General features: G+C 36.1%; 1 protein-coding gene across 3 annotated transcripts in view; it reads left to right on the plus strand.

Moving 5' to 3' along the window:
- Nucleotides 1–405: 405 nt before the first annotated feature.
- The window catches only part of LOC129005598 (DNA-directed RNA polymerase I subunit RPA49-like), a 107498-nt gene continuing 82187 nt past the window's right edge, over nt 406–25716 (plus strand). For 2 of the 3 annotated variants that reach the window (XM_054434569.1, XM_054434718.1), the window contains exons 1-2: nt 406–627; nt 19839–20035. In XM_054434569.1, the coding sequence (XP_054290544.1) occupies nt 543–627; nt 19839–20035 (282 nt within the window). In that variant the 5' untranslated portion in view covers nt 406–542. Of the gene's footprint in view, nt 628–894; nt 918–19838; nt 20036–25716 lie in introns of those variants that run through there. The other variant, XM_054434642.1, reaches the window with a different exon arrangement.

Here is a 25716-nt window from a genome sequence, read left to right on the forward strand (position 1 = left end):
AAAATAAATACTTAAAATAAATTGACTTTTATTTACAACAAGATATGTGTTTAATTTTTTTTACACAAAATTTATATTCAAACTCCAAACCAAAACTATTTTCACTCTCGAACTATTTTTTCACTGCCCCAGCACCAATCTTGCAGAGATTACTTCAAGAAGTATAACTTTTGTTAAGAAGTATAAACTAATAAACAGTTTAACTTTCCCCAGTTTATATATCCTGCAAACGTTAACTTTTGGCAAACAAAATTTGTATACTGTAAGACGATGAAAATGGGTTAGAAAAGAAAATGATTGCCTATTGACAATCACAAAGATCATTGTGGTCTCATGGGTAAAAAAGTCTCAAGCCACCGCATCGGCAATAAGACAAAAAATAGGTACTAGAGGTTAGAGGTTATGTTTTCCATGATGACCAGACACCAGACCTAGACCAGACCATTACATTTTTTACATTTTACATTTTACATTTTTTTTTTACATTATACATAAACCAACCCAACCCAAAACCCAACACTCTTTTGAATGAATGAAGTACGATGGAACCTAATGATAACAGCACTTTATTTAGGCCTAAAATAAAATCAGTTATCGCTAAAAATAGTGGGATGAAACCTCTTATAGGTAAGAGAGATTGTTTTTTTTTCTTTGAACAATGTTTTGCTCTTATATAGCAATTGTGAAGATTCCTATGCTAAGTTATATTATAACTCAGTTGTTATTTTACTTTATCATGTAAGTAAGGGGGTGGCAACGGCCTATCTCGCCTATGTTATAATTGCCTTTCAGGTTAGAGGCTACATCTTCAAAACTGAAGGCTATGATTATCAACCCTGTATATGAGTAAACAGACCCATTTTCAATGAAGTAACTTATTAGCATATTTTATTTTTTTTATATACAGCCTATGTTAGGTAAGTTTAGCCTAGGTTAGATTTAAAAAATTATATATTTCACAAAACAAATCTTTATTTTCAAACCTAGCAATGTGACAGTAAGTTAATACGATTGGGCATTTTTCTGGTGGGATGAGGTTAAAATGCTTTATTGGTGTGAACCTGGCAATAACTAGTGCACGCGCCCGCTAAAATCTATTGCTGGCCGTTTTGCGGAAAAATACGGCCACGAAACATATTACTGATAATGTCAACAGATAGAAGACACTTTAACGGACACGACAGTATCAACATCATGTAACTGGGGAGTAAGTTAAGGGGGGTAAGCTCAACAATAAGTAGTGTGCGCGCCCGATAAAATCTATTGCCGGCCGTATTGCGGAAAAATACGTCCGCGAGCAATAATAACGACGATGCCAACAGATAGAGGACACTTCAACGGACACGACAGTATCAACATTATGTACCTGGGGAGTAATTTAGGGGGGGTAAAACCAGCAATAAGTAGTGCACGCGCCCGATAAAACCTATTGCTGGCCGTATTGCGGAAAAATACGTCCGCGAGCAATAATAACGATGATGCCAAAAGATAGAGGACGCTTCAACGGACACGACAGTATCAACATCAAGTAAAAAATACTTATTGCAGTTATACTCAAGCTTTGCGTTTGCAATAAGGGAGGACACAGTTTGATAAAATTCGCTTTTTTAAATTTACAGTATTCTATAGTATTACACATGGGTGAGGTTCATTTGTCCGAGTTATCAACTGTCCGAGTTTGTTAAAAATTACAAAATATTTGAAAAATCAGTTGTCCGAGTTTTGATAAATAACTAATAATAATTAGATAAATCAACTGTCCGAGTTTTCATTTGTCCGAGTTTATTAAATTATTTTAAAAAATATCGAAATATCAAGTGTCCAAGTTTTCAACTGTCCGAGTACGGTTTAAAAATAATAATAATATTTGGTTAAATCAACTGTCCGAGTTTTCATTTGTCCGAGTTTTTAAATTATTTAAAAAAATATCGAAATATCAACTGTCCGAGTTTTCAACTGTCCGAGTAGGGTCAACATCAAATGTGACACTGCGCGCCGAGACTAGCGTGTCTAAGGCGCCTCGTCAGAAGCCGATGTAAACCTCTTCTGCGAAGGAGTCAGGCATTGTGCGAGCCGCGAGAGCCCCTCACGTCGACTTAAGGAAAATTATATTACTTTTATTATAAGACTAATTTTACAATTTTAATTATAAAATTAAACTGTTATCACCTAACACAACCAACCAAACTAGCTGATAAGTGATGACAGTTTAATTTTACAATAAAAAATTGTAAAATTAGTCTTATAATAAAAATAATATAAAAAGTCAACGTGAGGGGCTCTTGCGGCTCGCACAATGCCTGACTCCTTCGCAGAAGAGGTTTACATCGGCTTCTGACGAGGCGCCTTAGACACGCTAGTCTCGGTGCGCAGTGTCACATTCGATGTTGACCCTACTCGGACAGTTGAAAACTCGGACAGTTGATATTTCGATATTTTTTTAAATAATTTAAAAACTCGGACAAATGAAAACTCGGACAGTTGATTTAACCAAATATTATTATTATTTAAACCATACTCGGACAGTTGAAAACTCGGACACTTGATATTTTGATATTTTTTAAAATAATTTAATAAACTCGGACAAATGAAAACTCGGACAAATGATGTGATCCCTTACACATCTACCATAGCCATAATGTTCGACCACTTCACTTAAACAATAGAGAAAAATAAATAATCCACAATTCGCAAAATATCACAAATTATTCATGAAATGTAAAACATAAACATAACTGTAAACAATCCTACTTTGACAGTTCTCATTGCAAATCACAGTTTTTTGTTGCGCTTAGTTCAAATTAGCTGTTTTCATAAATGCAAAAAAAATATAGGGCTGCACCCTGTTGGTAAATCTTATAACTTTTTAATACTTTTCCATATCATAGAACCAACTTTTTTAGTTGAAACAGCTGACTAAATTCTTTAATTCCCTTTAAATATGAATAAGTTTACTCATAAGGTTAACATGGGGAATTACAGAGCCACTGGGGCGGAGCCCGAAAGGATTTTTGAGATAAGAATATGCCTACATGTTAATCGGGAATGTAAGCTATCATCATGCCAAATTTCAGCCCAATCCGTCCAGTGGTTTATACGTGATTGAACTTCAAACACACAAACAAACAAATACACAAACTTTCACATTTATAATATTAGTAAGATACAGGGTGTCCCACGAGAGGTGTCTCAATTTAATTACGAAAAAACGGCTTAACGTATAAGGATGAAAAAAAAAATATTTTCCCGCTAAATCGACCCCAAGGAATAACATAAAAATATTTTAAACTTTTTTCCAATATAGGGTGTGCCAAAAACTGAGGGTCACTAGTTCGAATATCGGAATTTTCAAATTTAACACTTTTATATCATGTTATACAACATTTTAAAGGTATTTAATAGACAAACATTTTGGCGAAAACAGAAATTAATTATCTTTTCCTGTTTCAAAATGGCGGCAGTTTTATGAAAAAAATCTACATTTTTTAATACTCTTTGTTTCCTATACCAATGCATTTGGCCCTTCTCCGGTTGAATTTTCTTACTCGTTATGAAATTAGCTTTACTGTGAATTGCAACAAGTAACGGTTTTTTGAAATAATAAAAATTCCAAAAAAATTTATTTTTAAAAATTTTCAAATGCTCATTGTTAAAAAATTTCAAATACTGTAGCAACATATATATATATATACTAGCTGACCCGGCGAACTTCGTATCGCCTAAGTTATAGGGGTACTTCAGTATTAAACGGAGGCCACATTTTGTCAGCGCGCTGCGGCGGTTATGTTAGGTTGGGTTATCATAATAGAAAGTATCGTTCGATTCATAACGAAGCGAGGAAAGTCCTACACACATAATATTTACGATAACCCAACCTAACATAACCGCCGCAGCGCGCTGACAAAATGTGGCCTCCGTTTAATACTGAAGTACCGTTATAGGTTTCCCCTAAGACAGACCGATGGAAAGAAAGTACCGTTACGTTTAATTTCCAAGATGATCTCGTTCGCATCGCTCAATCACGTCCTGGTTGAAGTTCGTTCGCTACGCTCACTCACCTTTGGGTTGGAGCTCGTTCGCTACGCTCACTCACCTTTAGGTTGGCTTTAGGTTGGAGCTCGTTCGCTGCGCTCACTTGCCTTCAGGTTAGCTCGTTTGCTACTTCGCATCGCTCAATCACGTCCTGGTTGAAGTTCGTTCGCTACGCTCACTCACCTTTGGGTTGGAGCTCGTTCGCTACGCTCACTCACCTTTAGGTTGGAGCTCGTTCGCTGCGCTCACTTGCCTTCAGGTTAGCTCGTCCGCTACGCTAACTCGCCTCCAGGTTGAAGTTCGTTCGCTACGCTCACTCACCTTTTGGTTGCAAATTAGCTGTTGTCATAAATGTAAAAGAAATAGTAGTGCTGCACCCTGTTGGTAATCCTTGTAACTTTAATTCTATTGAACATCATAGAACAGAACCAACTTGTTTAATTGAAACAGCTGTTAAGATTCATTAATTCCATTTCTCATAAGGTTAACATGGGAAACTCCAGAGCCACTGGGGCGGAGCCCTTTTAAGAATTTCGAAACGGGAAATAGTTTACGTCCGATTCGCATACCTACAGAATTTACACACCAAATTTCATAACGATCGGTGAAGTCGTTCCGGAGCAGTTTGCAGACAAACACTGTGACACGAGAATTTTATATATTAGATATATAATACGTGAAGCCGTTTTTTGTTAAGGCAACTCCTCCCTTATTTGTGGACCAATTTCAACGTTTAAGGTGTCAAAAGATTCGTCTCAATATGTAGTTTTGCAATAAGGTTTTACAATTTTAAAATTCCTACTCTTAAGGGCGTGAGACCCTCTCAAAGGTCGGGTTTTCCCCATAAGAAATTCACAGAACAAATTTAAAAACAAAAAACAGCTGTTAATGAAAAGAAACTCATTAGCTTTTTGGGAGTAAATATTATTGTTTGTAATATTCAGTAGGTTAAGGCCAAGTTAAACAGTTTATCAGTTTTGTTGGAAGAACAGAAAATGCCTCATGTTCAAAGAAGAAACATTGAAAACGGGAGGAGGAGACAATTAATAATAAGATATCTTATGTGTATGAGGAGAGTAGAAAAAGAGAGGCCTGGTCTAACAGATACCCATCCAGATACAAATTCACTTGGTGAGATGAACAATATTTGACAGTTATGCTATGCAACTTACTTTGGAAGTGGAAAAATATACGAAGCACATAGTGTTTTCACGTTGGTAAAGTAAACTTGGCTAATCACAGATCAAATGAATGCATGCAAGAATTGTTTACTTCTGACACTTACAGATCGAGAAATTTCAAAACATTTAGTAGAAACTATAATAATGAATTGACTATGATAAGTTCAAGGAGTAAGATTATACCAAATCTTTGCGGACCTTATGTTTTTATTGTAAACTTTCTGTATTACTCAAGTCTACTTCAATTGAGAATAACGCAAATGGATGGTTTACTTCTAGGTGTGTTGCCCGTATCTCTGACAGACTTATATACCAAATTATTTTTGGACTGAATTCACCAACACAATCCAGACATTTCAGGTCAAAAATCAGAAGTTTCAAAAACTTAGTGGCAATATTAGATCAAACATAAGTGAAGGAATTAGTGTTTATGTATTTAACGATCGAATAGTTACGGTCAAGTTTATTTTAATGATTCAGGAGAGGCAAATAATATACGCTTTTCAAAAAGAGAAAATGAAAATTGATATCCAAATGTTATAGCTACAAGAGTTATCCAACCTATTTCGACAAATGAATCCATACTTTCAAAACTTTGGTACAGGTTTTAAAAGAGGAATTCCACTGAACAACGTGAGAACGAGAACGTTATGATGCGGGGCATATACTGTGACTGACGGACAACACGTTAAAATACGTTAACCATCTTTCAATGGTGTTGCTGTTTTAGCCTATTATTCAACGCAGATTATGGCTGTCCAGTTGGTAACCCAGAGTTTGTGGGTAAAAAATGGACCACATGAAATGATATCACCCACCTTTTCAGAATTCTCTACGGAGAAAATTCTTTTGTTTAGAGTGAAGTCTCAAATCAAAGAAATAAAATGACCCAAACTTAAATTACTTAACACAGGCTATCAGCAAGGCAACAGTTTTCTTTAATTCTCAATTCTGGAAAAACTTTGTTGTAACATGTTAAATCGAATTGAAGCAGATCGTTTAGCATTCATTAGGAGTTATCAGTTAAAACTGAGCGCAGAAATAATGTAGGTAGGTGAACCTTTTACAACGCAAATAGAGGCGTTTAAAATTAGTTTCTAACAAGTGTTTAAACTACTCTAAGGGTCGCTTTCCCCAAATTAAGATGTAACTAGAATTACTCTAATTTAGGCATAACGTTTTCCTCGGAGTTATGTTTCATACTATGCGGCTCATTGAGCCGCACGGGTACTTTAGTAGCATATAATATATAACATAGTGGCATATCATGTTATAGGTTTTTTAAATTCCTAACAACTTTGTAATTTACACTTACTTCGTATCTCTTTTAGTTTTTGTGTAAATAACAAAAATCCAATTTTTTCTATATCAAATGCATGTTATTTGGGTTTGAAGTGGTTTAACACTAAATGAAATGGGGCCTTTAGTGTTAAATCCAAATAACATGCATTTGATATAGGGAAATTAGGTTTTTTGTTGTTTACACAAAAACTAAAAGAGATACGAAGTAGGCTACCGGTAAGTGTAAATTACAAAGTGGTTAGGAAATAAAAAACCTAAAATGTTGTGCCACTTGACATATGTTGCTATTTGAAAATTTAGAACAATGAGCATTTGCAAATTTTCCAAAAAAACTTTTTTTGAATTTTTAATATAAAAAAAACCTTTACTTGTTGCATATCAAAGTAAAGCTAATTTCATAACAAGTAAGAAAATTCAACAGGAAAAGGGCTAAATGAATTAGTATAGGAAACACAGAATATTAAAAATATTGATTAAAAAAAAACAAAAATTTGTAACAGCTAATTTGAGAGATTGGCTGGGCGTAGAAGCTTGGTAGGGGTGTCTAAGGAAAGGTCTTGGTCTGTAGATGAGCCATCAAAAGAGAAACTAGGTAAATTCCCTTGAGGCTCTGCCCCAGAGGCTTTTAAAGTTAACTACGCAGATTTGTTTACAGTATGACCATATGGTAATTTTACACTACTTTTAAAGAACCAGCTATTAATATTAAAATTGTATTACAAAGGAAAAGTGTTATGAGCATTTACTGAATCTGTCAAAATGAAATGTTTACATTATTATTTATGATTTTAAAATAGATTTTCCACTGCATAGCAAGTTTTTTATAGTTTGAATAAAATGAGGTATTTATGATACGTTTTTATTTTTTTGTTCAAAAATCTATGTTTTAATGCTCTGTTGTAGAAAATATTGTGTTATGAAATCAGTGGGATATATCTATTTCAAAGGAACAGATAACTATTCCTTATCGGGTTAGCTTATACAGGGCCGGTTCTAGGAATTTTTCAGAGCTAAGAGAACACTCGAATCAGCGCCACTTAGGATTCCCCCCCCCCCAAACCAATAACATAACATAACCGTATTTGTGAATTTTTCCCCAATAATTTTGGGAAGAACTTTTTTATAAGTTTAGGTTAGAAGAATACTTGCAATAAAAGACTGTTTATTATTTGCATAAATTTAACATTTTTACACTTTTACTCATCATATAAACTTTACAAAACCAAGGCCACACTAAAAAAAGGCCGTAATCAAGGCCACACTAAAAAAACAGGCCGTAATGCTCATCAATCATGACGTCACGATAGAAGACGGCAATGACGTAATTAAGGTTATATTTTTGTTTTCCATGAAAAGATTAAAACAAGCAGCTGATCACAAACGGTAAACATTACGTCATTGCCGTCTTCTATCGTGACGTCATGCTAGACGAGCATTACGGCCTGTTTTTTTTTAGTGTGGCCTTGCCGTAATGCTGTAATGACGTAATGTTTACCGTTTGTCTTAATCTTTCCTTGGAAAATAAATAAATAAATACCTACGTCATTGCTGTCTTCTATCGTGACTTCTTTGGGTTGACTGGACTCGCCACCAGATTATTTAAACAAAAATCTACTCATTGATTTGGCCAGACGTTTTTTTTCTGCCATTGTTTTCTTAGTATCGGCTCGCTAGATGTTTTACTCATTTATTCAGTTTATACTTTCTTCTTATTTAATGCGCTAATTATAAATTAAACTTAAAACACTCGTAATCATTCACTTATCAACAATCATGAATCATCAAAACAACGCCATTACGATACCGATACACGCTAATACGCTAATACACTAAAAGAGTGCAATACAACGTAGTGCTCTGCTCTAGGATAAGAGTCAGAAGGGAGGGAAGGGAGGGGGAAGTTTCTTGTTGTGACAATTGGCGCTGCGCGCTTGCTTATCTCATCTCGAGCATGAGTGAGTCGTGAAATGAAACCCACAGGCGCCGCGCCGTACGCTGCCGAGCGTCAGCTCACTACAAAATCGAAACTGCAAATGGCATTGAGTCCTTGAGTTGTAGTGCTGTACAAATAGGCTATACAAATATATTTTTCAAGTGCTGTTGGTACAAACCGAATAAATGCCTTTATTGTGGTATACTTGAACTCTGAGCGAAAATAAACAAAATTACGTTGTTCACGTAAAAAAAATTGTTCCGTTGGCGCCACGGCGCCACTTTTTCGTGGCGCCATATGCGGCCGCGTAGTTCGCGTATGGGTTAAACCGGCCCTGAGCTTATATTTTTTGTAGGGTTTGGCGCTTGCCTTTTATGGTCTACTTTCAATAATCGTTTATTATTACATTCAAGAAAGAACGACAGAGGATTGTGAGATTATTAGCATAAAAGTTTTCGATAATCGGTTAGGAAATTGTGTCATACAATAAAAGCCATGCAAGTGTAGAGGAATATGTTGAGTTGAGGATGTGAGCTGTGTTCAAGTTTTGGCATAGACTAACCACGGAGTATGTTTAATCTAAAGTTTTGGCAATGTATGTGAATTAAAGGCAATTCAGGTATTTACTAGGTGGCGTTCGCAAAAGCATCCACAAAATTGAGCGGAGTCATCAAGGGTTCATATTATATTGTTTTTGTCATACTGCAGTAAAAACAGTCGTTTTAATGTATGAGTTGCGGGTCTAAAGTAGCATGTTTACTCTTTAGGGAGTAAAAATCGTTTTTAGCCTCTATGGAGTAAACATCAGCTGTTGTCAACTCAGTTGGAAATTTCGATTGTAAACGATTGAATGTATCGAAAACATGTATCGATTCGTGCTTCATATTTAACATTTGTTCAAAACAAGACTGAAGAGAGAGTTGATGAATCTTGTGTTCTACGGGGTGGATGAGTTCACTAAATACCGTTGGAGTTGAATTGATTACAAAATTTTTCTTCCCCAGGGGTTTAGTCTGATTTTAGTCAATGTTTATTAAAATAATTACTGTTATTTCTTTTGATAGGAGTTTATTTATTGTTATTAATTAATAGTTTATTCATTTACTGTTTTTACATAGTAAATATATATATAGATTTTATAAATAAATACCTACCCAATTTCCGACCTTAGTTTACACAGCTACATATTATATTTTATCTCATTTGTTGCATTTTTTGTATTGACTGACGTTTGCTATACAATAGTACAATTATTGTCAAAAAGCAATAAAGAGATTATTTTTATTATTATTAGTATATTCATTTTAACCTACAGTCTACAGCCTCTTCCCATAGCATTTTAGCATTGCAGATACATTAATCCATTCCCACACTCAACACTGCTCACCTTTACTACTTCCATCACCACCCCCTACGTCGTGGACCTGTTTCCCTCTCTTCCCATAGCTTTTTAGGATTGCAGATACGTTAATGTATTTGCTAAAGACAGTTCCCACACTCTGCACTGCTAGCCTTACGACTTCCTTCACCATTTCCTACGTCATAGACCTGTTTCCTTACCTTCTCATAGCAATTTAGGATTGAAGATACATTAATCTAACTGCCACAGACGGTTCCCACACTATGCTAATACTTTACTACTTCCTAAGCCACTACCTACCTATTTCGTGGACCTGTTTTTATCACTTTCCATAGCATTTTAGTATTTTTACTATAGATAATAATCTACTTACGTATGCCAGTAGGTGTCAATTGTAGATAATTATGCTGTACATGTTTCGAGCCTAATACGGCTCATCTTCAGCAGCATTTTTGTATGTAGAAATTTTTACATCGAGAGATGGTTGTCGACTATTTACAGGAACCACATATATACACAAACACGTTATCGCACGTTAAGGTAAACGTTTTACCTAAACGAGCGTACGCTACAAAATACGTGTAAATGGCATGCTAAAAGGTTCTGTGTTTGTGTATATACGTGGTTTCTGTAAATAGTCGACAATCATATCTCAATGTGAAAATTTTTACATACAAAAATGCTGCTGAAGATGAGCCGTATTAGGCTCAAAACATGTACAGCATAATTATCTACAATTGACACCTACTGGCATACGTAACTAGATTATTATCTATAGTAAACATATTAAAGGTGTCAAGGCTGATTAATTTGATTTTAGTATTTTAGATACGTTAATCTAATTACCTCAAACATTCCCCACACTTTGCACTGCTAGCCTTTACTACTTCTTTCACCATTTCCTATGTCGTGAGCATGCTTCCATGATCCCTTCTCATAGCATTTCAGCATTGCAGATACATTAATCTAACTGTTACAAACGATTTCCAGTTCCCACACTCCACACTGCTCACCTTACTACTTCCTTCACCTCTTCCTACATCGCGGACCTGTTTCCCTCTCTTCCCATAGCATTGTAAGATTGTAGAGACCTTAATCTAATCTAATCATAATAATTTAATCTTAATCTAATCGTCATACACAGTTCCCACACTCCGGACAGCTCTATCGCCTTGACTACTTCCTTCACCACTTCCTACGTCCCGGACCTGTTTCCCTCCCTTCCCATAGCATTTTATGATTGCAGATCCCTTAATCTAATCGTCATAAACAGTTCCCACCCTCCGGACTGCTCGCCTTTACTACTTCCTTTACCACTTCCTACGTCACGGAACTGTTTACCTCCCTTCCTATAGCATTTCAGGATTGCAGATTCCTTAATCTATCGTCATAAAAAGTTCTCACACTCCGGACTGCTCACCTTTACTACCTCCTTCACCACTTCCTACGTCATGGACCTGTTTCCATCCCTTCCCTTAGCATTATTGGATTGCAAATTCCTTCATCTATTGGTCATAAACAGATCCCACACTCCGAACAACTCGCCTTTACTACTTCCTTTACCACTTCCTACGTCACGGACCTGTTTCCCTCCCTTTCCATAGCATTTTAGAATTGTAGATACCTTAATCTAATCGTCATAAACAGTCCCCACACTCCGGACTGCTCGCCTTTATTACTTCCTTCACCACTTCCTACGTCACGGACCTGTTTCCCTCCCTTTCCATAGCATTTTAGAATTCCAGATACCTTAATCTAATCGTCATAAACAATTTCCACACTACGGACAAATCGCCTTGACTACTTCCTTCACTACTTCCTACGGTGTCGCGGACGTGTTTTCCTCCCTTCCCATAGCATCATACGATTGCAGATACCTTAATCTAATCGTCACAAACAGTTCCCACAGTCCGGAATGCTTGCCTTTACTACTTCCTTCACCACTTCCTACGTCACGGACCGGGTTCCCTCCCTTCCCATCATAGGATCCCCCTTGCATCATAGGATTGCAAATACCTTAATATAATGGTCATAAACAGATCCCACACCCCGAACAGCTCACCTTTACTACTTACTTCACCACTTCGGCACTTCCTACGTCGTGGACCTGTTTCCTTCCCTTCCAATAGCATTTTAGGATTGCAGATACCTTAATCTAATCGTCATAAACAGTTTCCACACTCCGGACAACTCGCCTTTACTACTCCCTTTACCACTTCCTACGTCACGGACCTGTTTCCCTCCCTTTCCATAGCATTTTAGAATTGTAGATACCTTAATCTAATCGTCATAAACAGTTCCCACTCTCCGGACTGCTCGCCTTTATTACTTCCTTCACCACTTCCTACGTCACGGACCTGTTTCCCTCCCTTTCCATAGCATTTTAGAATTGCAGATTCCTTAATCTAATCGTCATAAACAATTTCCACACTACGGATAGATCGCCTTGACTACTTCCTTCACCACTTCCTACGTCCCGGACCTGTTTTCCTCCCTTCCCATAGCATTTTAGGATTGCAGATACCTTAATCTAATCGTCATAAACAGTTTCCACACTCCAGACTGCTCACCTTTACTACTTCCTTCACCACTTTCTACGTCACGGACCTCAAGCTAGTTTCGTCATTTGATTATGTTTATGATCCATACCGTTTCTGTTCTAATATCTGTGGAATAATGCTATCAGCTATTTCTTTATCTACTGCATTTAAAAGCCAACAGCTGATCATATGTCTTTGAATATTTGTCAAAAACTGCTTCCATAAGGATAGTGGCACTCTATGAATAGTGTTTGTGTCTGTACAAAACACCAAAACTTCAAGTTAATGATCGATGGTTGCAGGATATAAAAATTGGCTGAAGAAGAAATAACATATAACCACTGTATTGCTAGAGTGATGTGTAATCCTCCTTTGCCCAGCTGCTTTTTCAGCGATTGTGACTTTTGTCCAAAATCTGAAACATTGGCATATCTTTTCAGAGACACTTTTGATGCCAACTAAAGGAAAGATTTGATAAGTGTTGGACCATCACTGGCACTCAAACATTGAATGCTTTTCTTCCCCTTACCAGAAACAAAATTACCACAAAACAATACTCTAACTCAAATGATAGCCAAATAGAGTGAGTAACAGATTTATATTCAGATGCTGTACCCTTCAGTGAGTTTAAATGTGGGGGCTACATTGCATGTGAATATGATGACCAATGGTGTGATAGATTCAGTTAAGGTCAGCTTTTTGCACCCACATGGACCAGCAGCATCTTTTTCATTCCCACGTCATCTAGACGTCTTAGAGATCATGGAAAGTGACGTGAGAGCAATACTGAACCCAAAGACAGCACCTGGAAGAACCTACACACTGACCCCAAGTGAAATGCTATTGTGTTCCTCCAGTCTTATTAACACGTTTGCTGCTGAAAACTTTTAAACAGGCGCTTGCCAATCAGTGTGCTAACTGAATCAGCGATCGCTATTGGTATTGAAATATCTCAGTAAGACTAATCACAAAAGAGCAGTGGCGATTGTTCCGCGTTACCCCGATAGTGGACGTAGTTCACTGAAACACCCAAAGGTAGCAGCACTGCCTGGATCAATAACCAAAAGGAGTCTTTGTAATATGGCTCGAATAGAGAAAATCTCCGAAAACGGGACAAAAGCATTGCCAGACGGGATTTTACGGGCAATTTTAGTACCAACCTACATCAGAAAAAAGCTCAAATTCTAAGCTACAGGCTGGTAACGATTACAACGTTCCCCGATAATGGCTGGGCTCACATTGCAACAAGGTTGTTTGCATTAGTGAAGGACAACATTTCCCGCCACGCCCCAGTGGCGCCGGTACAGCGGGGCGGGAATTACCGCCCCTCGCAGTGAATGTGTTAAGAAAATAAAGTGCAGGGTTCACATCCCAATATTTCTTTGTAAATAGTGTAAATTTGATATTTAATACAGCTAAGAAATAATAGTTTATGTATAGGATGCTTATGTTAGTAGCCCTGCATTCCTACAGTGTCTTCTTACCTGTTTAATGAAACATAAGTACACAATTTCAGCCTATTATAGATAATAATATATATATATATTATAGATAATAATATATATATATATACAGTAATTTCAAAGCATTTTCACTAGACACCTTATAAAAATGGAGACACATCAACGCACTTTTAGGCTTATAGGAACAAACATTGTTTTATTTTTAATAATTACTAGCTGTACCCACGGGCTTTGCCCCGTTTAACTTCATAAGTATTCGCATGGCTCAATCACGTCCCGGTTGAAGTTCGTTCGCTACGCTCACTCACCTTTAGGTTGGAGCTCGTTCGCTGTGCTCACTTGTTTTCAGGTTAGCTCGTTCGCTACGCTAACTCGCCTCCAGGTTGATGTTCGTTCGCTACGCTCACTCACCTTTTGGTTTCAAATTAGCTGCTGTCATAAATTTTAAAAAGTCATCCCTTTTATTGTTTATAATACTTTTGATAAAGGTTTTTATGTTTTAATATTTAACATTGGAGAATTTAAACGTTGTTAAGTGGACAGGTGTGCTGCAATTGGGGTTTAATACATTTGGACTTATTCAAAAGTAAAATAGTTTTCTGTGCTGCACTCTGTAGAAACACTGTGGCACTATTTCAAATCATGACTAATGCTAATACAGAATGTTGTAATTATTCAAACCTACAAAACAGTTGGTGAAAGTAAACATCTGCTTTTAAATTATATTTATTTGTAAACATTGTAGATCAAAAAGTCTGACATTGGCCCACTTAAAACCCTCCGGGGCAGAGCCCTTTTGACAGATCCGCACCAAACTTCACTCGAACCATCCTTGAAAGATGCTTAATAATGCCTGAAAGTTTCATTACAATCTATCAAGCGGTTTCGGAGTCCATAAAGGACAAACATACAAACAAACATACATTGGATTTTATATATATAGATTAATTAGTTCCTATACCGGTACCTATAAATGATTTTTTTACAACAAATTTTTCCCAGTAAAACATTATTACAGCATTTCACAAATATTAGAACAGACTCAGTATAATAGATCATAAACATAAACAAATGAAGTAACTGAAAGAATCATATACTTATGAAATTACATTAGCATATTATGGTTTGACAGCTCCATTTAAGTAATATCCGGTTTTGGAGTCCATAACATATATACATATATATATACACACACACATACATAGTTCCTCTTTTATAGATATAGATTATGTCATAGTAATCTTAAAGCCATTCTATGATGAAACTTACAGCATATGGTAAATAAGAGCCTATTATTATCTCCATTCATACTTGGCTTAAAATACCTACTATGTATGGTCGCCATTTCATTGAACAGTATTAACAGTATTAGTTGTTTATAAGTAGGGCCACTTGATACAAACGTTTCTCTGAACTAGGCATTATGCAGCCAATGCGCAATAAATGCTCAATCAGAAACATTACTTTGAAGATGTAGTGTTTAGGTGTGATCCCATGTCCGTCCCATAATGAAACTTACAGCATTTATGGTCAATAGTGTAAAGTGCATCATACATTTTTTTCAGAATTTTAAAAATAACATTTTTTAAATACGGTACGGAACATTTTTTAAAACTTTCTTGGAAAATGGAATCTTTTAGAATATAGTCATGTTGCATATCAAATTAAAGCCCTGAACATCAGGAATAAAATGAGACCTTTCTACCTTCTCTAGCATGAATAGAACTCAATCTGTAAATTTTTCAAAATCACCCCGCAAGTAAAAAAATGCAGATTTTGGAAGATTATAAAAATTAATTATAAATAAACGGGGAGAGATAAAAATAAACAAAAAAATGTTCTGTGTTTGTATTTGTCAGGGTAACAAACGTGGAAAATTTTATAAAAATCTGAGATGGTCGGGTTGTGACCCTTAATGATTTGATATGGAATGGCCCCCAGCATCTGCTGGTGAGCTTCCTGATGATATTATTCCTCGCTGAGACTTTACCTCTTCAAGGAATAATATCATCAGGAAGCTCACCAGCAGATGCTGGGGTGCTAACCCTAATTGTCAAATACCGGTATTGTACATAAATAATTTTAAAACTACAGAAATAACAGTCATAATTTTCGATGAATTTAAAATGCCCGACTAAATGCTTATGTAACTAATTGAGATACTCATGCTATTTAATAGCGCTTTTAAATAATAAACACTTCTTGTAAAAATATTTTAGCGTATTTTGGACCCGGCCTTATTTTTTTAGTGTTTTCTACAAATGTTTCCCGACTTAAAGCTGTTACCAGTAAACATTTCTTGCATGTATTTATTTGATCTGACTTTAGGTAGGTTTACTTTACCACTGTGACAACATGATGTGTATATTCTTCATGTTTTTTTTTACTTCCAAAATAAGTTGCTTAACATAACTGGCAAAAATGATTCATCTCCCCAAGTGATTGTGTACATGGATTCCTTACTATGAGACCAGGCCTCTCCTCTACGCTTCTCATACGTATAAGATTTCCAATTAATTGTCTCCTCCTCCTGTTTTCAATATTCTCCTTTAAACTCAAGAAATTGTCTATTCTTCCAACAAAATTGATTGACTGTTTAGATTTGTCTATAACCTCCTAAATATTACAAACATCAATATTTACTCTCAAAAAGCTGGTGAGTTTCTTTTTATATACAGCTGTTTTTGTTTTTAAATTTGTTTTCACTGTAATTCTTATGGGGAAAATGGTACCTTTGAGAGCGTCTCGTGCCCTTAAGGGAAAGAGTTTTTAAATTCTGAAAACTTTATGCAAAACTACGAATTGAGACAAATTATTTGACACCTTAAAACGTTGAAATTGGTCCACAAATAAGGGAGGAGTTGTGTTCACAAAAAACGGCCCTCACGTATTATTATAAGAGACTACAGTCGGGACCACGTAAGTTTGCAGTTCAGGGAGGAGCCTATTTACCACATGGTTTTGAATGAACCAATGAGAACCGTGCGGCGCTGCCAAATCTGATAATACCAGCTGATTTGAAAATACTGCTTAGTATACTTTAATTAGTGTTGTCAACGGGCGATGTGGCAACGTCGCATTAGCCTTTTCTTGTGATTGGCTGCCACTAACTGCAAACTTACGTGGTCCCGACTCTAGTATACCGTACCTGTTGCTCGAAATCGAGCAATTGTCAAGTACCGGTATTATACATAAATTATTTTAAAACTACAGAAATCTTACTAATATTATAAATGTGAAAGTTTGTGTGTTTGTTTGAAGTTCAATCACGCATTAACTACTGGACGGATTGGGCTGAAATTTGGCATGATGATAGTTCACATTCCCGATTAACATATAGGCATATTCTTATCTCAAAAATCCTTTCGTGCTCCACCCCAGTGGCTCTGTAGTTTCCCATGTTAACCTTATGAGTATTCATATTTAAAGGGAATTAAGGAATTTAGTCACCTGTTTCAACTAAAAAAAGTTGGTTCTATGATATGCAAAAGCATTGAAAGTAAAAGTTATAAGATTTATCAACAGGGTGCAGCACTATAATTTTTTTATTTATGAAAACAGCTAATTTGAACCAAGCAGCAACAAAAAACCGTGATACGTAATGAGAACTGTCAAAGTTGGATTGTTTACACTTATATTTATTTTTTTTTTATTTCATGAATAATTTGTGATATTTTGCGAATCTTTAATAATTAATTTTTCTCTAATTGTTTAGCTGAAGTGGTAGAATATTATGGCTTAGGTAGATGTGTAATACTATAGTATACCATAAATTTAAAGAAGGAAATTTTATCAAACTGTGTCCTCCCCCATTGCAAACGCAATGCTTTCGACTATAAATGCAATAGGCCTAAGCATTTTATACTTATATGCCAATCCCGTACGAAGGACGGGTACTCTGCTAGTAACAGTCATAATTTTCAATGAGTTTAAAAGGCCTGACTAAATTCTTATGTAACTAATTGAAATACTCATGCTATTTAATAGCGCTTTGAAATAATAAATGCTTCTTGTAAAAATATTTTAGCATATTTTGGACTCGGCCTTATTTTCTTAATGTTTTCTACAATGTTTCCCGACTTAAAGCTGTTACCAGTAAACATTTCTTGCATGTATTTATTTGATCTGACTTTAGGCAGGTTTACTTTACCACTGTGACAACATGATGTGTATATTCTTCATGGTTTTTTAATAAGTTGTTTAGCATAACTGGCAAAAATGAATTATCTCCCCAAGTGATTGTGTACCTGCATTCCTTACTATGAGACCAGGCCTCTCCTCTACTCTTCTCATACATATAAGATTTCCTATTAATTGTCTCCTCCTCCTGTTTTCAATATTCTCTTTTAAACTCAAGAAATTGTCTGTTCTTCCAACAAAATTGATTGACTGTTTAGATTTGTCTATAACCTCCTAAATATTACAAACATCAATATTTTATATACAGCTGTTTTTGTTTTAAAATTTGTTTTAAAATTTGTTTTCACTGTAATTCTTATGGGGAAAATGGTACCTTTGAGAGCGTCTCGTGCCCTTAAGGGTAAGAGTTTTTAAATTCTAAAACCTTTATACAAAACTACGAATTGAGACAAATTATTTAACACCTCAAACGTTAAAATCGGTCCAGAAATAACGTATTAGTTTGTTCACAAAAAACACCCCTCACGTATTAATAAAAGAGGTAATGTGGTGGTACAGTTAATAATTTAGAATTTTTGAAATGTTATTTACATGATTTTCTTAATTTTAGTTTAAATATTGCTGGACTGGCCTCTTTTTGTAATTTAAATATCTTGTCAATTACTGATGTTCCACCCCAAAGGATGATGTTCCACCTAACAATTGATAAAAAATAACCATGATAAACATGAAGACCTGTCTTTATATCTGAGATGTTAGCTTTAATTCTTAAAAAGTTCCCACTAGGGTATTTTTACAAAGCTTTACATTTGGGATGAGGAATTCCTCATTTATTTGTGTGTTTCTATTGTTAGAAGTGAAAGCTAAGATTTTTGTTTTGTAGCAATTCAAAGACAATTTTTGGAAAGCCAATCAGATATTACGTGGAGAGTATTTAAAAGCTTTACTTTTGTTATTTGTTTGTTTTGACCCTTAACTATTGCTGTTGTGTTGTCTGCAAAAAGATAAAGTGGAATGTTAATGTTGATTGGCAAATCATTAATGAACAACGGAAACAATACTGGCCCTAAAATAGACCTGCGGCAACCCACAGAGAACATCCCTCCAAATTGAGAAGTGAGCAATTCTGTCTTCATCGAACACTTTATCTCTTTGGAATCGTTTTGTGAAATAAGATTCAAATAGTTCATGTGCCATACTGCTATGCCCCTAAATCCACAGAAATTCAATTTGGTCAGCAGCAGTTCATGACTGACATAGTCAAAAGGACTGACACAGCCTTGGACGAATCACAGAAAACTCCAAATGTTAACTGTGATTCATTTAAGGCCCTCAACAGGTACAAGGACACATAAAAGCTACAAATATCTTAGTATACAATTATTTTATGAACTACCCCCTTCCTCAGTAACAATTCCTGGAAGAAAAATCCAAAACTACCTATCCTATAGATTCATGGCTAAAATAAAAATTTGTTTTTACTCTGTACTTAAGCCTGTAAGTTCTTGTCCTTGGAGGTATAAGTTTTGTAATAAAGTAAGATCAGGGTTACTGTACGTTTCTGTAAATTTATTCCATCTCTTTGTTAAATGGTCGTTTGTTTTATTAGTGATAAAATGCCATGTTATATGATATTTTTGACAGATTTCAATTGTTCTTGTGGCTGAAAGAGTAAAAAAGGTAGAAGTAAGTAAGTAGAAAGTAAAAAAGGTACAGTAAAATAAGTACATAAATACCTTTGATTGGCGTTATCAACGCATGTAGCTAACAAAGTGAATTCAATAGTTGTCCTCCAGACTGTCACCTCCTACATTTTGGCATGATCCTACAATTAGTTATATAATTGGTGAGTGTGACTTTGTTGACTGTTTTTTTTCTGTTCCTTAGTCAATCTTGACAGTGGGCCATTACCAGAAGAAGAGTTGAAGAAGAGTGAATGTTTGTGGTATGAAGATGAATCAGATCACTCCAAACTTAAAGTTGTTCTTGAAAATAGCAATGAAAACACTTTTGAAGGCTCAGTAAATTTAAACTCAAAGATTTGCAGAACAATGTTAGTGCTTCATAATAAAAAGAAGAATAAAGTAAGTCTTAAGTGATAGCTTATTTGTGTCATACATATTACAAACATTAATAGGCAAGGCTAGATCGATGCTGAGCTGGTTAAAAATAAAAATATACTGGTAGCTGTGCCAAAACACAGTGGAGCTGAGAGCAATGCTGGTATTCACGCCGATACACTAACCTCTCTGCGCACATTTTCTATTGTAATATATGAAAAATTACATGTGAGCATCTGACCAAATAGGGGCAGCCTTTCCTTAACCCTTTGAGTGCTATGCAATGATATATCGTTGTTTACTAAAATCTCTAAGGGATATAGAGATGAAAATTATTTTAACAAAACGTAGCAAAACGGCCATTGGTGACCTGCATGTTCACAGGATATACTAACAACCACTTAGCTAAAAGATTTGCCCAATCTGATGATTCGAGGTGTATGTCTAAACCAAGGATTATGAACACCTCACTATGCCCCAGTGGTTGTAGTATATTGCTACAAACACACAGGTCACCAATTATTTGCCACACAGGACGGGAATCAAACCCGAGCAAACGAATGCCACTGGCCAAGTGACACACACCCTCCTCGGCTTTCTGTGCTTGGAGACTGAGGAGTCAAAAACGGGTATTTAAGCTGACGCCAACGATTGCTAACAGATAGCGCTACAGCAGGTTGTTTCATACATTACTAGGTAGCACTAGTTAGTCTTGGACTATTAAGATGATATTTTTCAGTTGAACTACAACTTACTTACTTCCCTTAATAATACCCTTAGTAATTCCCCTTAATTCCCTGATTTTTTCTTATTCTCAACAACTCTCCATCTTTTATTGGTCCAAAAATCCTTTTCATACTTTATTTTCAAAAGTATTAAGTTTTTTTTGGGATTTCTTTGTGAAAGACCAAGTCTCTGTCGTATAGTAATACAGGTTGCACTATGGTTTTATAGTATACTAAGTTTGTTTATAAATTGTAATGTTGTGATAGCATTGTTTGAAACCAAAATCTCATAAAATTAAAAGAAATCTAGTTTACAATCTAATATTGAATTTAACCTTGATTTAGTTGGATAAGGGTGTCGTAATATAGCCATTTTAGGGAAAATAATGTTTTGCAGCAAAGCCTCAGTAACACAATTTATGATCACTATTGTTGTTCAACTGAAAAATATCGTCTAAATAGTCTGTGACGAACTAGTGCTGCTACCTAGTAAGGGTACGTCCACAATGCACGCTGGTTTTCCGAGTCAGACTGTCGGTGCCGATTAAGTCAGACTCGGCGCGCTTATCATCCCATGCTAGTAAACGTAAGTGGCCATAGTGCATCTGCGCGCCGATTTTCTGCGCGCAGGTAGTCTGACTCAGATTTTTACCGGAATTAATTGTTCATTCTGGTTTCAGACAACCTGCTTATATCGGACTGTTGATTTTTGTTTTTGTATTGAGTGTATAAGTTTTTCATTACATTAACCATAGATATCGACAAATTGCTATCAAACGTTCAACAATAAGCGCATCAAAGTGCATAATTTTTAACAAATATTGTAACATTGTACCTTAAATTTATCTGCTGATTGAATAAAATTGTTTGTAATATTGAATTTTTACAAAATAAGCAATTTAACTTACAGAAATAAATTTAGTTACTTCAACGGGACATGCTATTTCAAGGTTTTGTGATATTTTCCCCAGTTTTGGCAAGCTTGTGCTCATTTTTAAAAAGGTGTTCAAGCTCATTCTTAAATATTAAAAAAACCTGTTGTCGTCTGCAAGAAATAATAATATGTATAAAACCTGTATAAAATATGTATATAACATGTATGTATCAATGTACAGTATCCCTTAAATAGGTCTCAACACAGACAGGTCCGGCTGACAACCTGCTTGCATTATGGCTACCTCATCTGAGTCAGACACTCGTCACCGAAAATCTGAATCTGACTTCCTGCTTATACCAGCGTGCATTGTGGACGTACTTTAACGCATTGAACAACCTGCTGTAGCGCTATCTGCTTGCAATCGTTGGCTCAGCTTAAATACCGGTTTCTGATTCCTCATCCTTCAAGCACAGATAGCCGAGAAGGCTAGGGCGTGTGTCACTTAGCCAGTAGCATTCGTCTGCTCTGGTTCGATTCCCGTCCTGTGTGGCAAATAATTATGGTGACCTGTGTGTTTGCAGCAATATACTATAACCTCTGGGGCATAGTAAGGTGTTCATATTCCTTGGTTTAGACATACACATCGAATCATCGAATTGGGCGAATCTTTTAGCTAAGTGATTGTTACTGTGAACATGCTGGTCACCAATGGTCTTTATGCGACTTTTTGTTAAAATAATCTTCCTCTCTATATCCCTTAGATATTTAAAAAAACAATGATCTATCGTTGCATAGCACTGACAGGGTTAAGTGGAATATTGAATATTAATTTTATATTTTTAATAGTTTTTGTTTACGGCGTCATCGTTAGAATGCACGATTTACTCTTGGTAATATCACAGACGATTTCGGTAATGAAGTTTAATGAGAAAATCTGAGATTTATTTTAGCAGAAGTAATGAGCTTGTGTTTTTAACATAAACAAAACAACAAACTAACTTGATTGCATTTCAAACAATTCAACACATGACTATAAATTAAAATGAGTGTCTAGGCCTACTAAAAACATTGGAGTCTAAAGCTTTTTATATCATCACGATGTTGTCCCCTGGCACTGCGGAGTGGGGGAAGCACAATTTTTATTTCAGCTGCAGTTTTTTAATACAGGCAAAATGAGAGCATTCTATTGGCTGAGGGAACACTATTACCGCAACAATATGGTTTGTAGCCATCGGCCTTGGTGGTCTAATGGATAACAGCTGAGAAACTGAATTATTTATATACTGAACTGATTATTTATAGGACCTAGAGGAGGGGGAGGGCTACTGGGCAGCTTATAACAAAAGGAGGGGGTCCAGGGGTCCCTCCCTTGAAGATTTAATATGCTTAAAGCCGTTTGGTGACTATGGAAAGGTATTCTTGATGTCTAGAACTGTATCCCAAAATTTCCTTTACGTTTTTAGGACAAAATATATGTCTGAATTTAATATTCCAGGGTCCAATTGGGGGGGGGGGGGGCTATTCTTTAGAACCGCCACTGCAGTTGCATGATGAATCCTCTTTGTTGTATTTTATTATTTTCACCCTTAGTTTCTCTTTCATTTAATCGGCCGCTTTAAAAAAACTTAGTGGATTTTACTGTCATATCAGGACGATTCAGGTTTATTGTACATTCAAAAGTAATCCAGCCTGTTGACTCACCACTTTACTATGTGCTTTTGCTATGTGCTTGCTGGCATCAAAATCCTTCTCTAGATTGGCATATTACATTTGTACATATGGTTCCTACGTTTCCCGGCCTCCCCGTGGCGGAACTGGATGTGTCATACAATTTATGGCTAACTGGCAGGGAAACAAATATTACTTTATACTTTTTAATTAATATATGTGAATGTTTACTACAATTTATTGTTCTATACAAAAAATTTTAATATACAAAACTATATTTTTCTTCTATAGCATCGTAATTCCCCTTCTTTTTACTAATTTCCTTGCACAAAAGACTCAATCTGCTAACGTTACTTACTAACTACCCTACTGCTAATTATCTACTACCCTGCCCCCAGCGAGCCAAAGGCGAGTATATATATACATATATATGTATATGAATTTGAACGGATGGTGTTTTTGGCCTCTAGGGACCTCAAAACGAAAAAGTAAATCAGTCCCGGGTCCAGGTCTTACCATGAGTACTGCAGTAATAGCTTATATTATTGGGGAAATTCGCTAAAACTAAGTTCCCTTTAGCCTCGTTCACACGGGGAAAGTTTACACGCTACTCGCCGGCCTGTAAGAAGCCGGCGAGTTGGCGAGTGTGCTTGTATTCGTTCACACGGAGCTTGTCCACTCGCCAACTCGCAGACGTGTAGAAAGACGCCGGCGAGTCGGCGAGTGCGCTTGTAGTCGTTCACACGATGCTTTTTCCACACGCTCAGTAGCTGGCTTGAACCAAATCCTCCAACATCTTTGAGTAACAAGCGCACAAGCACAAGCAACTGTGTTCACACTGGGCTACTTTACACGCCTACTCGCTCAAAAGTTGGCGTGTAAAGTAGCGGCAGCGTCAACTTTTTCCATAGCTTTTTTACAAGCAGCTTTTGAGCGAGTACGTCGTTCACACTGAGCTATTTTACTAGCTGCGTGTAAAAAAGCCGGGCGTGTAGCTTGTAACTCATTTTATGAAACAACGACTAGTTTCAACAATTATACCATAGTCATGTTAATACTAAGGTTTTTATATCTAACACTACATTTTACTAACACCCAGATAATTTACTGAACACAATGAACATCAACAAATCCAATCCAATTTATGAAAAAAATTATAGCCTTTCTTTTTTCCAAAATCAAACGGGGTGAAGCCCCTGGGTAACAACTTGTAAATACAGTTGGCTCTCGATAATCCGACAGTTACGGGACCGGGGGGGTGTCGGATTACCAAAAACGTCGGATTACCAACGGTTAGCTTTATTTCACTGAATTTAACTGCATACGTTAAGAAAAACCAGTTTTTAATACATATCACGTGCTATTTTACTGTTATGGGTATAAAATAATCAATTTAGGCATTAAATATTACAAAAAAGAAAGATTTATTGCATATAAAAATACAAAAAACAGAACAGTATACAGTAAATCAAAACTAAAATACAATGTAGTGCTCCGTTTTTTCTAAATACAGTACAATACTGTACAGTAATTACTGTACTGTAACTATGGTGTAGGCCTACACATTTACGGGTTGAAAAAATCTGTGATAGTCTTTTGTTTCTTTTTACGCAAACAGTCTGTCATTGTATTTTCTTGAATGTGTCTCAACATTAACACGTTGTTCAAATCAAGTCCACGCTCTTCACACCAGCGAATCAAAGTGTTTGCAGCCAACATAGCTTCGTCATAGCTGATCGTGTATTTTGCCTCCACGGCCTCCTCAATTGTGTCGTCTTGTTCATTAGATGTGACTTCCTGTATTATATCTTCATCTGTTAGGTCAGCACACAGGTTGTCGTCTAATACCCATCTTCTTAGGTCTTCTGAAGATTCTTGTGAAACGTTAATATCATCGCAAAGTGTTAGTGTATCCTCCACAACTCCGTTGTCATCTTGACCTTTGTCATTTCCATCGTCTTTCTTTTGGAGGAGTGGGTTTTCTGGCCAAACATTTTTCCATGACTTAATTAGAGTTTCAGGTTTGACTTGTTGCCATGCAAATGCTGCATTTAAAATGGCATCCTTGATGTAACATTTTTTCAAAAGTGATGTGATGTCTGCGTCAGGTTGGCAGACGATATCCATAAGTAGGCGATTCTTATAATGTGCCTTCATTGTCTTGATAACATTTTGATCCATGGGTTGAATCAGAGCAGTTGTATTTTTTGGCAAATACATGGCCTCTATGTAACCACCAGTTGTCTTCACTTTCAATCCCTCCATGTCCGGATGTCCGGGAGCATTATCTAACAGTAAAAGAGCCTTTATAGGCAGACTTTTTTACTCTTTAAGTGTTGTTTTACCTCTGGGACAAAATGGTTGAAAAACCAGTCATTGAAAACGTCTTGAGTTACCCAGGCTCGGCTTTGATTCATATAAACAACTGGAAGGGA

This window comes from Macrosteles quadrilineatus, unplaced genomic scaffold, assembly GCF_028750875.1.
Source record: "Macrosteles quadrilineatus isolate MER2022 unplaced genomic scaffold, UCM_ALF_1.0 Scaffold_1__1_contigs__length_201487025, whole genome shotgun sequence".
In the NCBI taxonomy this organism is placed as follows: Eukaryota; Metazoa; Arthropoda; class Insecta; order Hemiptera; family Cicadellidae; genus Macrosteles; species Macrosteles quadrilineatus.